The following is a 13,772-nucleotide window of genomic DNA, read 5'->3' on the forward strand; positions in this document are numbered from 1 at the left end:
GCTAACTTCTTTATTGAAGTGCTAAAAATCGAATGACAAAATAATTTCTTTTAAAACAATACAAGAGTTAATACAAAAATTTACATAAAATAGCCCAAAAACCGTAATGCATATATATTTACAATCAGGTAGTTAAATATGTTTAAATAATACAATCTATCATACATATATAACTATGTCTCTGAGATAGTGTACTCTGAGATATTGCATTATGAAAATATTGCACTCAGAGAATGCAAGTAAAAAGTGGAGACTTTTTATGTACGTAAGTATGTATAGTTACAAGTATGAACAAAGTAATGAGGAAAAGTAATAAACAAATTTTAAATATGTAAATATTGATATAATATTGTATGTAAATATATATGCATTACTTTTAGAAATTTATTACGGTTTTTTAAGAAACAAAACATAAGAGCAAAAAATAAGACAAATTTTATAAAGTTGACCAGGAGCGTATCTGCCATCAACATCCTCCCCCCGTTGGAAGACTACGGCTTTCAACCAATGAGTCTATTGGCAAGACTGCTACCTTTGATACAGCACGCTTCATTAATCCGTTGCTAGTTTGAACCATCACTACACGAACTACATTATCATCACCGCGTATGACGTCAGTAATACGACCTATTTGCCATTTTAAGGGCTGTTGATTTTCATCTTTCAATAAGACCATTGATCCAATAACGATATTTTCAGTTTGTTCACGCCACTTTGTGCGCTCTTGTAGTAAAGTTAGATAGGAGTTGCTCCACCTTTGCCAAAAAATCTGCTTCATTTGACAAACTCTTTGCCATCTACTCAAACGGCTTATGTCTAAATCGGTTATACTGGGTTCAACTATGGAAATTAGAGGGCCACCAATTAGAAAGTGCCCCGGTGTCAGAACCTCAAGATCATTGGGATCTTCCGAAATGGGGCATAGCGGGCGAGAATTTAAAATTGCAGATATTTCACATATTAAGGTGCGCAACTCATCAAACGTCAATTTATTGAGGCCAACTGTGCGATAGAAGTGTAATTTTGCAGACTTAACAGCCGCCTCCCACAATCCACCAAAGTGGGGCGACCTAGGAGGGATAAATGACCATTCTATTCCATCTTCAAGGCATTGCTGCTGGAGCGCTTTCTGATGTGATTGGCTGAAAAATAGCTGTTTTAACTCAGCCAGCTCATTTTTGGCTCCCACGAAATTTGTTGCGTTATCCGACCAAATTACCTTGGGTTTGCCCCTAATCGCAACAAAACGACGCAAGGCAGATAAAAACGATGACGTCGATAAATCTTGGACGACCTCCAAATGAGACGCTTTTGTCGAAAAGCATATAAAAATCGATATATAGCATTTAACTGGTGGACGATTTCTCACTTCAGATTTATAATAAAACGGCCCACAATAATCCACTCCAGTTGTATGAAAAGCATTATTTGGCCTGACTCGATCGGGTGGTAGGCATCCCATAACGTGCTGGCTCAATTTTGGCTTCAATTTATAACAACGCAAGCACTTAGAAATTATGGAGCTAATAAGTTTTCGTCCTCCAAGGGGCCAATACTGCTGACGAATTGAAGCCAACAAACATTGTGGGCCAGCATGTAACAGCTTCTGGTGATAATACATTACCAACGACTTTGTAAATGGGTGTTGTTTGGGTAGAATGACTGGATGGCGTGCATCAAAATCTAGAATTGAGTGCTGAAGTCGGCCACCGACACGAATTAAGCCAATGGAATCGATTATGGGCATCAACGAAAAAAGCTTGCTAGACGACGATATGTTTTGATTTGCTTTTAATACTTTGTATTCAGGAGCAAAATGTGTTAGCTGAATATTTTTGATTAAAAGTTGTGTTCCATTTTTGATGTCACTTGGTGTTAAAACTGCATTTTTGCCTCTCGATTTGGAATATATAAATTTAAAAACATACGCAAATATTCGTTGCATTTTTAAAAATGAATTGTGATACTTACATTGTATCGACAAATCCGACAGCGAAACCGCTACCAATATGTTACGACGTCGTTCAGGTAGTTCAGCTAAAAACTCGACACTATCTGGCCACATTGATGATTCATGACGCAAAAAATTTGGTCCACAACTCCATAGGGTAGAATTTAACAGTTCTTCAGGCGATGCACCTCTTGATAAGATGTCAGCTGGATTTAACTTTGTAGGAACATAATGCCACGACATTTGACTAGTGAGTGTTTGTATACGAGAAACTCTATTTGAAACGAAAACGTTGAAATTTGATGGCTGCTCTCGAAGCCACGACAGCACTACCATGGAATCTGACCAACAGTGTACAACACAATCGAACGGTAAGGTATTGATAATTACATCCACGAGTTCAGCTAGAAGACACGCTGCAGAAAGCTCAAGTTTTGGTACCGTTAAACTTTTGAGGGGTGAAACTCTCGACTTAGAGCACAGCAATGATAACTTTACGACACCATCGAGTTCAGTACGAATGTATACGCAAACACCATAAGCAGCTAGGCTGGCATCACAAAATGCATGAATTTCTATTTTTGAATTTGGCGTTGAAACATAGCGAGGAAATGTGAAATAATGGATAGAATCAAATTTCGAAATATATTCGAGCCATGACAAATGTAACGATTGTGGGAGACTTTCATCCCACTGTAGTTGAAGCTTCCATAAATGCTGCATGAAGATTTTGGCCTTTGTGATGACTGGACCAATTAAACCGAGAGGGTCATATAGACGAGCAATTGATGATAAAATGGATCGTTTATTTATAACTTTACAATTATCAACAGGTGTAAACGAAAAGATGAAGTTATCACTCTTTGGATCCCAAACAAGTCCAAGTGTTTTGGTAACATCTGTTCCGTCTTTAAATTTTAAAAATTGTTCACATTGATCTGGAGGTACTTCATTCAAGACTGCAGGAACATTTGAACACCATTTCCTTATGAAAAAATTGCCAGTTTGTAGTAAAGCTGCTACCTGTTGCCTTATCTCCATAGCCTCTTCGACAGTGTCACCACCAGAAATCATGTCATCTACATAAAAGTCACGTCTTACTATTTTAGCAGCCAATGGAAATTTACCTTCTTCTTCAGTTGCGAGTTGGTGCATGGTGCGGATTGCCAAAAATGCAGCGGGCTTTGTACCGTAGGTAACAGTGTTTAATTTGTATGTCTTTATCTCCTCACTTTCATCTGCTCTCCACAGTATACATTGTAAATAGTCATCTGGGTAAGACAATCGAACACACCTGTACATTTTACAAATGTCTCCACTTAGGGCAACCTTAAAAAACCGATACCGCAATAGGGTGTTAAATAGTTTGGGCTGAATAGTTGGACCAGCGTACAAAATATCGTTGAGCGACAAACCACTGGTTGTTTTTGCAGAGCCGTCAAAAACGACCCTTAATTTTGTAGATGTGCTGTCTATTTTATGCACACAGTGATGTGGGAGAAAATATTTCTTTGGTTCGCTCTGTGGAGAAATTAACGACATGTGATTTAATGCAATGTACTCACTCATAAATTCTGCATATTGTGCTTTAATATCCGGGAGCTTTTTGAGTTTCCTTTCCAGAGTCTTAAATCGATGTAGAGCTCGGCTATACGACTCGCCAAGTGAATCCGCACCACGCCCTTCGATCTGAGGTAACCGCACAGAAAACTCGCCAGTATTAAGACGGACTGTGTTTTCCAAAAAGTGATTTTCGCAATGAATGTCTTCAATTGATAGTGGATTGATTTCAAAATTGTTTTCAACTTCCCAAAAACCTTTTATGATGGAACACAATTGATTCTCTTGCTCGAATGTATTACAACTGACAGCCAACGACCTGTAATGTTGGGTACGAAAACCACCACCAGCAACTACCCAACCTATTAATGTTTTTTGCAGCACCGGTAGATTATCAGCTAATTTGACTTGTCCAACTGACATTAAATCAAAAAACAACTCGGCACCTATTAAACCATCGATACGACCACATTTGTCAAAAGAGGGATCTGCGAGCTCTATATTTTTGGGAATATTCCATTCTGGTCTATTTCTGTTAAAATCAGGTTGGTAATCCGTTATGCTAGGGACGACCATCGCAGTTAGCGTGGTTGAATAATCTCCATGTAAAGATTTTATTACAATATCAACAGATTTATCTATAGTATAACCTCCATCGCCAATTCCAGAGATACTTGCCTGAATCCGATTGCATTTTAAACAAAGTTGATTTACGAAGCGTCTTGTGATTAGGCTGAGTTGCGATGCAGAATCTAATATAATACGACAAGGTACAAAAAATCCGAATTGATTTTTTACCATAACAATTGCAGTAGCCAGCAAAACATTCGAGGATGGCGTCTTTGTGAAATGAGGTGGGCCAGAAGAAATCAGTACTGCTTGCGAAGTAGTTGGAGCTGTTTGATCCGCCGAAGATTTTGTGGGTTCATCTGTCTTAACCTTCTCGATGTGCAACATTGTGTGGTGTTTCAAAGAACACTGTTGGCAATTACCTGAGATACAGCTGTTGAGCATATGCCCTTTTTTTAAACAATTTAGGCATAACCTCAGTCTTTTTGCTTCTTTAAAACGGAGGGAAGGGGACAAATTTCCAAAAAGTGAACATTTAGTGATGAAATGATCTTTGGAATCGCAAAATGTGCACAAAGCCGACGAAGTGGCGGTAGAGACATGAACATGACGATATTGTTGATGAAGTTTTTTGGAGCCAGGTGGGTTTGAGGACTTACTTAAAGCTGAGTTTTCTAAATTCTCAACCATACGACACCTGCGTTCTAAAAATGTTGACATTGAGTTCCAGGTTGGTAACTCATTAATTGACAAGTTCTCCTCCCATTTCATTCGAGTCTTCGTGTCCAATTTTGTTGACACTAAATAAATTAAAAGCCCGTCGGCAATTTGTTGTTGATTACCGATCGTTTGCATAGCACGTAAATGTGCATTTAATTTATCACTCAAACGACGTAAGCTAACAGCTGAACCGTTTTCAACACAATTTAAGGAAAATATCTCTTTGATGTGAGTTTGGAAATTTAATAGCTTATTGTCAAAACGATTTTTTAACAATAACAAAGCTTCCTCATAATTTGCATCGTTGAGTTCCAATGAAACTATAGTGTCGAGGGCAGCTTCGCCTAAACTTGCACGTAAATAGTGGAATTTTTCTAGTTTGCTTAAATCATTGTTGTTATGTATAACGGTCTTGAATAACGAAAAGAAATTTGGCCATTCCGAATAAGCACCAACGAATTTTGGTAATTGAATTTCGGGAACTTTTGTTTTACGAAGCGATGTTTGAGAATATGGCGACTCATCGAGCGAAAATTGGCGCAATGTTGAACTACGCGGGTTTGAATCAAACTTACGAGTGGCATTGAGTTGGCGAGTTAACTTAGATTTAACATCAAGCTACAACGAGACGAAACACATGCGATCAGTACCATCCAACTCGCTGATTTCATTTTCTTCGATGATACTTTGTGCCATTTCATAGCTTTTATTAACCTCCTCGATGTAGCTCAAGCGAACGGACAGCTCCGCGTCATCATACTCCTTTAGCTGAGATGGGGTTAAAGTTTGGTTCAAATTCTCTAGCTGCTTTATCATTGCAGTAGCTTTTGTTTTAAAGGGCAATAAGTTCTGCGAATGTTCTGCTTCCTCGATGTCGGCAGATTTTTCAGGTTGATTCGTTGACATGGCGAACAAAATGTATATCGTCTATGGAGTAACAAGAACGCAACACAGATCTAACGAAAACGACACGACGAATTCACAAAGATGGACTACAATAAAATAATTAATATCCGAATTGATATTAATTAACAATATCCGAATTGATATACAATAATAAAACCGATCACGTCGGGGTCACCAATGTTTGTGTCTGCAATAGTTTTTGCAGGCAATGAAAATGCAAAAAAAAAGCGAAAATTATTATAAGCTAACTTCTTTATTGAAGTGCTAAAAATCGAATGACAAAATAATTTCTTTTAAAACAATACAAGAGTTAATACAAAAATTTACATAAAATAGCCCAAAAACCGTAATGCATATATATTTACAATCAGGTAGTTAAATATGTTTAAATAATACAATCTATCATACATATATAACTATGTCTCTGAGATAGTGTACTCTGAGATATTGCATTATGAAAATATTGCACTCAGAGAATGCAAGTAAAAAGTGGAGACTTTTTATGTACGTAAGTATGTATAGTTACAAGTATGAACAAAGTAATGAGGAAAAGTAATAAACAAATTTTAAATATGTAAATATTGATATAATATTGTATGTAAATATATATGCATTACTTTTAGAAATTTATTACGGTTTTTTAAGAAACAAAACATAAGAGCAAAAAATAAGACAAATTTTATAAAGTTGACCAGGAGCGTATCTGCCATCAACATACTATTTTAGGAATAAGTTAACAACTCTAAACGGCTTCCATTTCCATTATTTTTAAACGAAGTCTAATATCTTAATTGGTTTAGGAGTTATAAGCATTTAAAGACTTTTTCAAGTTGTACGTTTCGGCTTTCATTTGATAAACATTGCATTTTTAACCTATTTAGATTTATTTGAGTTAAATCTTATCTTTCAATATTTTTTAAACTATTAGCGCGTTTAGGTCCTGTTTCTAGATTACGTATGATCACATTGAGCTAAAATTTTATTTGTATTTCATTATCGTAACAAAAACAAAATACATTAAAAGTTTTACTTAAAGTATTCAAACGCTATCTGGAATCATTATATTGAAATTAATACTACTGTTTTATACATAAATAATTTTTGACTTGGGTCACTCGACACGAAATTGCCCATATATGATATTTAATATTGAAATCAGATATTTTTAAACCCACCTTTTTTAAATAAATACAATTTTATTAATTTTCATATAGCTTTGGATTTAATTATTCTAATTATAGGTACTTTCTTAGTTATTAACACCAGGTCTTTCTATGACCTATCATATGATACTAATATTCTTAATATTGAGCATGCCGTTCCCAAGATATTAAACCTAAGTAGATAGTTTTTGAACGTGTATAACTCCTTAATTAGAAGAGAGCAAAATAGTATTGCAGTATTAGTGTTAGTGACTGTAAATAATTTTAAAAATAATCCATGGCTCGTAATTTCCAATCTTTATAGATGGTTTAATTCCAAGTTATTTAAAAAATGTTCATGAAAGGTAATGTTTTTATTGATTAAAAACAATAAATTAATTAATGAATGTTTAATTATTTTATTTTTTTAGAAAGTAGTAGCTAATATTGTACCCCCTATTAAAATACTTCTAACCGAATTAAAATATAAAAAAGGGATCTGGTTAGTTATAGTTATATATGTCTTATTTCATCACGCGGTTCCATTAAAAATGTCGATTATTTGCAGAAAATGTAAAAAATGGATCTGACAGTTTAAACTTTGGTGGTAAATGTATTGGACATAAGAGAATCCTATTTTATTGCTTCCTAAAGTATAAGAGGTAATTTCAATAAATACAAAAGTATGTATATTCAATATTAATTATAACATTATTTTTATTTATTTTGTTGAAGGATTAATGCGTTCCAAAATATAACTCTTACAATTTGATGGATTGATCATAAAATTTATGAAGAATTACAAAAATATTTTAGAGTCCAACGTTTTACAATTTTTGGAAGTACACCAGTCAGCAGTTGGAATATTAATACAGATTTCCTGAAAATTATCTTATTATAAGGTAATTATTCTAAATTTTTGATACATATGTACATTAGACCGACTCACTCTGTATGGAAAGCAAAAACGTGTTTTTGTTACCCCTCTCAAAATGTTCCTTGCTTTGTTTTATGATGATTCCCAAAATATTTTAAATCTAGGGATGACCGTTCGTGAGCTGGACCAAATTAAAAAAAGGTATTTTGGAATTATTTTTTTTAAATTTTTGTTTGTTTTGAAACAAAATATCCAATACGGGGTATCGTTTAAAAGATATTTTAAAGCCGCGTCCAATGATGTATTAATCATAAATAACCGTCTGCTTATAATTGTCATATTCCAAAATATTTAAATTGTTAGGCTTTTCACTAAGAAAAATAAAATGTATGCTTCAAAAAACCTTTCAACTGATACCACATACTATATATATTGTTTAAGAAATACTGTATAATTTAAAACAAAATAACTAAAAAGGGACTTTTTTGTAACCGGTTCAGCTCACGAACGGCCATCGAGAGACTAGAAATATTTTGGGAACCATTATAAAACATAACAAAGATTTTTTGAAGCTGGGTTAAAATATTTAATTTAACATGAAGAATCGTGTTCCCATACGATATTTTCTTTAAAACTGTCCAGCTCACGAATGGACAACACTTAACCGAAAATATTTTGGGTAACATCATATTACATAAGAGCGAATATTATGAGGGGAGTAACTCAAGCACCATTTTTTGTGAGTCGGTCTAATGTACATATATTACTTTTTTTGTTAAATCAATTATTTTTATACCCACCATCAAAAAAGATGGGGGGTATATTGATTTTGTCATTCCGTTTGTAACACATCGAAATATTGGTCATAGACCCACAAAAGTATATATATTCTGGGTCCTCATTAAATTCTAAGACGATCTAGCCATGTCTGTCCGTCCGTCCGTCTGTCTGTCTGTCTGTTGAAAGCACGATAGAGTCCGAATGGAAAGAGCTAGAGAGTTGAAATTTCACATAAATATTTCTTACAGGTAAGGTTTGTTGGTATTGAAAATGGGCAATATAGGTCCACGTTTTCGTATAGCCCCCATACAAGTGTCCCCTCGAAAAGCAGCTTTAACAGCCATAACTTGTTTAAAAATACGAATATAGCGATGAAATTCGACATAAGTAAGTATCTTATGATTCAAAATCACTATGCAAAATTTTATGAGGATCGGTCCATAATTGACCCTACCCCCCATATAAGGTCCCCTTCAGGAAATGACTTTAACGCTCATTACTGGCTTAAAAATTCTAGTATATAGATGAAATTCGACATAAGTAAGTTTCATATGAGTCAAAATCTATCTAAAAAATTTTATGTTGATCGGTCCATAATTGACCCTACCCCCATATAAGGTCCCCTTCAGAAAATGACTTTAACGCTCATTACTGGCTTAAAAATTCTAGTATATAGATGAAATTCGACATAAGTAAGTTTCATATGAGTCAAAATCTATCTAAAAAATTTTATGTTGATCGGTCCATGATTGACCCTACCCCCTATATAAGGTCCCCTTCAGAAAATGACTGCAACGCTCATTAATGACTTAAAAATACGAGTATAGCGATGAAATTCGACACAAATAAATTTTATACGAACCAAATTCTGTCTACCAAATTTTATGAGGATCGACCCATAATTGACCCTACCCCCCTATATAAGGTCCCCTTCAGAAAATTACTTTAACGCTTATAACTGGCCTAAAAATACGAATATATAGATGAAATTCAACATAAGTAAGTTTCATTCGAGTCAAACGAGGTTTGATGGTGGGTATATAAGATTCGGCATAGCCGAATATAACACTCTTACTTGTTTCTACTATTTTAATTTTAATTATTTCAATAAAAACTATAAAATTTCATTTTATTTAGACTTATTTTTATAGATTTTATTTTGGTGAGTATAGAAATAGAAGAAGAGAAAACTCATCTTCTGGAAGACGAGAATACTCATCTTCTAGAAGAAGAGAAAACTCATCTTCTAGAAGACATACTTTTCTTCTAGAAGAAGAGAAAACTCTTCTTTTAGAAGATAAGATAGGAACACTTCTAGATGATACCAAGTTATCACTTCATGAAGTGACTTCCCAGTTACATCTAGAAGAGTCTTTGGCAATACCTTACTTCCAAGAGTCATCTAGAAGTTTCTTCTGCGGGTCTTCCAGAAGTATCTTCCACGTTACTCTTAGACGTTCCCCAGCTCGGCATCAGTTCTTCCCGACTGGTGACAAGAATTCTTATACATCCGCAACATCGCTGGCGAGCTTTTAGTTTGGAAGTTTCACACGGGTAACTTCCGCAATAGAAAATGTTTGTAGGGTTGCCTTGTGTATATTGTTTTTGTTTCTTAGTGTATTCGTATGTTTGGATGTCTGTTGGTTTCATTGCGTTGTGTATTTTGTTTTTGTTTTTTTGTGTATTTCGTTTCGTATGTTTGGATGTCTGTTGGTTTTACTGCCTTGTGTATTTTGTTTTTTGTGTGTTTATTTCGTTTAGCGTTGTTGTTGTTTATTTTGTTTTGCTATTGCTATAATAATGATATAGTCGGGAAAATGAAATAAATTTGAATTTTATAAAATTGGGTAGGGTATATAAGATTCTGCACAGCCGAATATATCACTCTTACTTGTTTTTTCAAATATTTGTTACGATTATTGCATAATAATATTTAAAATAATTCACTTCTAAGTTTAATTTATAGTGTAAATTATAAATTACAATAAACATATACAAAAAGTTTTCGTGAGAATTTCTTAAAATTTCACATCTCAAAACTAAATTTTTGCAGTTCTCTATAGAAATTAATCTTTAAAGTTCTTTAATTATAAAAAAATGCAAAATAGAAGAAAAAATGCCAAAAATGCACTTTTAATGCTAAAAATTTCTAGCAAAACACGAAAAAGTGCTAAAAAGCATCTAGCACTTTTTTCTAAAAAATAAGTGCAGCCGCCGTAAAAAAAGTGCTAGAATTGCACTTTAAATGCCGTTATGGCAACACTGGTCCTATGCAAGGTTCCTTTCAGAAAATCACTTGAACACACATTACTTATTACTAAATTACGATATAGATACAAAATTTGACTGAAATGTTGTTTTATGTACAGAAATTTAGCTTAAAGATTTTTTTTACGATCGGTCTATAATTGGTCATATCTCCCATACTAGGTCCTGCCCCTAAAAGCACTTTAACCGTATTTAACTAGTTGCATTATCAATTTGTGTAGAACAAAATTATATATATGGTTTTTGAAAATCCTTAAATCTTTCACAAACATGCATACATGCACATTATTAAATATCGTTAAAGCATATTTAAGGGTGCTATAAAAATATAAAAGAAAATGTAATGTTCAATAAATTTTGGAAATGTAACGGGTTTAAGCTGTCTAAATCTTGGGGTTTTTCTATTTAATACATGAGAAAGCTTATTTCTACAAATATTTAATTAATTAAAAAAGTATTAATATAAAAGTAGCTGGTGGAGGGTATTTAAGATTCGGCTCAGCCGAATATAGCACTCTAACTTGTTTATTTTTTTGTTTAACGCATATTTTACCGCTAGTTATTGTTTCATTGTCATGTCATGTTGAGTTGGATTCATTACAGAAATGGATAATTCACCAGTATAATTATGTATTACGCAGTTTGGTAAAACAGCACCAAATTTATTTTGTTTATTTTCAATGAATATACTTGTGGCCTTAGGAAAGTTATTATAGGTAGATATAAAACCAACGTAATTTGAAGGGATAACTGTAGCTTCTTTAGCCCACAATTTAACATCAGTTATCAGTGGTAGTATTGTTTTTCACAGTATTACGGGAATTACTTGGCATCGAATTCATTGTAACATTTTTATTTTTGGCTGGGCACATATTCTGTACATGACCTTCTTGGTGACATTTGAGGCATTTTATAGGCGCGTTACAAAACTTTTTGACATGGCCAACACCTTCACAACGGTAACATTTTAATGTAGACGCTTCAGCTTTACAAAATTTGTGATTTCATCACGATATTTGTGTTAATATGAGAATTTTGGACATTCAAGTCATATTTGTGCATACAAATATAATATGAATAGAAATCATACTACCAACGATCAGTCGGTCCACAATTGGTCATAGCTCCCATGTAAGGTCCACTTCCAAAAATCACTTAAACGCACATATTTCATTGATAAATAAAGCTTTTGTGATAAAATTCGAGCTGAATATGTTTTGTGTACATACAAATCATTCTACCAAATTTCTTTTCGGATCGGTCCATTATTAGTCATAGCTCCCATATAAGGCTCACTTCCGGCAATCACTTAAACTAAACGCACATATTTAATTGTCAAATAAAGGTATCTTGATAAAATTCGACACAAATATGTTTCGTCTATATATGAATCAATTGGTTATAGCTCCCATATAGGGTCCACGAAAATCCGAAAATCACTTAAACGAATATGTTTCTTTGATAAATAAAGCTTCAGAAAATCACCCAGATGCTCATATTAATATCGATATACATATGTATGTATTTATTACAAGGTTTTGATTGTTAATTCGTATTTTTTATTAAGTTTTATCAATTCCTGATTTAATGAATGGAAATTTTCAAAATCTCACTTTTTCAAAATATTATCTTCCAATCCCTCTTTCTAATCACTCGGATCCCCCTTTTATTCAATAACCATATGGTCACGTTAGTCATAACGAATCCAATAAAAGGAAAGGAATCCTTCAAGTACAATTTCATACATATTTTCTTTTTTATAACAAACTTCAACAATTATGTATTGAAATCATAAGAAAATCTTCAGCTTTGTTTAAAAAAATATAAATTAAAAAAAAAAAAATAAATTCATGTTGTGCCACTTCATTTATTGATCTTCAAAAACATCACCCGTAATATTACGAACTTCGCTATAAATGGGTTTGAATGTAACTATACCCTCTTATTTATTTTTGTCAATTCTTTACCTTTAGTGTCTAGTAGACCACCAATTTGTGTTAAATTGCAATCCCGTTGTACAATGAAATCCAGCATTGTCGATTCCATTAGAAAGGCGTAGTTGCTCTCTTTCACTCTTTTGATACCTTCATCATAGGTGCTAGTTAGGGCACTAGGCTTCTTTTTATTATCCATATTACGCCACATTTTACGGTACGTTTCAATGAGGGAATCTCGAAAAAAGGTCATTGTCGAGCCACTATCCAAAGTACCGTACGAAATTTCTGTTTGACTAGCCAAGTCTTCAGCATTTTCAATGGGAGTAGTCATACGTTCAACTGTTAAAAATGCTGCCAAATTCGCCGTATACGAAGCAATAATTATAAGTGTGAAGAACCACCAAATAGCACTTATTATACGTGTCGAAATGGCTCGTGGAGACAAGTCAGAACCTTGCTGCATTAAGGTACCAATAGTGAACCAAAAACTATTTGCTAAGTTGAAATCAGCATTTTTACTATTAATGCATATGTTGGTCCTATTCCTGTTATGCTCAATCGGTGAAAATTTCGCTACTACATAGATGGTACAAGAAACTAAAAAATATGCCGCCAATACATAAAGCCATATGTCAAATGCCAAGGGATTCATAAACGAAAATAATTTCGTTGGTGGTGTTGTTGGAACCTTAAAAAGAATACTTATGCCTAGATTCATAAATGGTTTCGTAAAATCTATAACACTTTCCCGTGCATGCGTTATAGTCATGGGAGCCACAGCCAAATCAGCTTTCTGAAAACAAATAAAGCATTTTTGTTAACACATATTTGTAAACAACTAGGTTTTTTGTAGTATACTATCTGAACACAGTACAATTATCATTACAAAATTTTAAGCTTTATCCGAATAAGTTTTCCCTTACTGGATATTATTTTACTTAAAATATTTTTGTTTCTTAAATACATATGTAATACACACTTGTTCAATTCACAATCAAGTTGTATATTGTACCTACTAAGGTGTAGTAACAGTGATTGTGAACAGAACTTTGCAGCAAGTT

The 13,772-nt window shown here is 33.6% G+C and overlaps 2 protein-coding genes across 2 annotated transcripts; both read right to left on the reverse strand.

Annotated features, from left to right (window-relative positions):
* Positions 1 to 532: 532 nt before the first annotated feature.
* On the reverse strand, positions 533 to 5,707 carry LOC119614723 (the record flags this gene model as incomplete). The annotated part of the gene is made up of 4 exons (XM_037970842.1): positions 5,516 to 5,707; positions 4,310 to 5,419; positions 1,972 to 4,189; positions 533 to 1,308 (listed from the first exon to the last, which is right to left on the reverse strand). Coding segments are annotated over exons 1-4 (4,296 nt in total), but the record flags the coding sequence as incomplete, so codon positions are not given.
* A 6,944-nt stretch (positions 5,708 to 12,651) lies between these two features.
* LOC119614722 (glutamate receptor ionotropic, kainate 2-like) lies at positions 12,652 to 13,498 on the reverse strand. The gene has a single exon (XM_037970841.1). The coding sequence runs from the start codon at positions 13,478 to 13,480 to the stop codon at positions 12,707 to 12,709; it is 774 nt and encodes a 257-aa protein (XP_037826769.1). The 5' UTR covers positions 13,481 to 13,498; the 3' UTR covers positions 12,652 to 12,706.
* Between the last annotated feature and the right edge of the window lie 274 nt (positions 13,499 to 13,772).

The sequence above is a fragment of the Lucilia sericata genome, unplaced genomic scaffold, assembly GCF_015586225.1.
Source record: "Lucilia sericata isolate MDLA Ls3-8-SP2 unplaced genomic scaffold, ASM1558622v1 Contig003295F_arrow, whole genome shotgun sequence".
NCBI lineage: Eukaryota > Metazoa > Arthropoda > Insecta > Diptera > Calliphoridae > Lucilia > Lucilia sericata.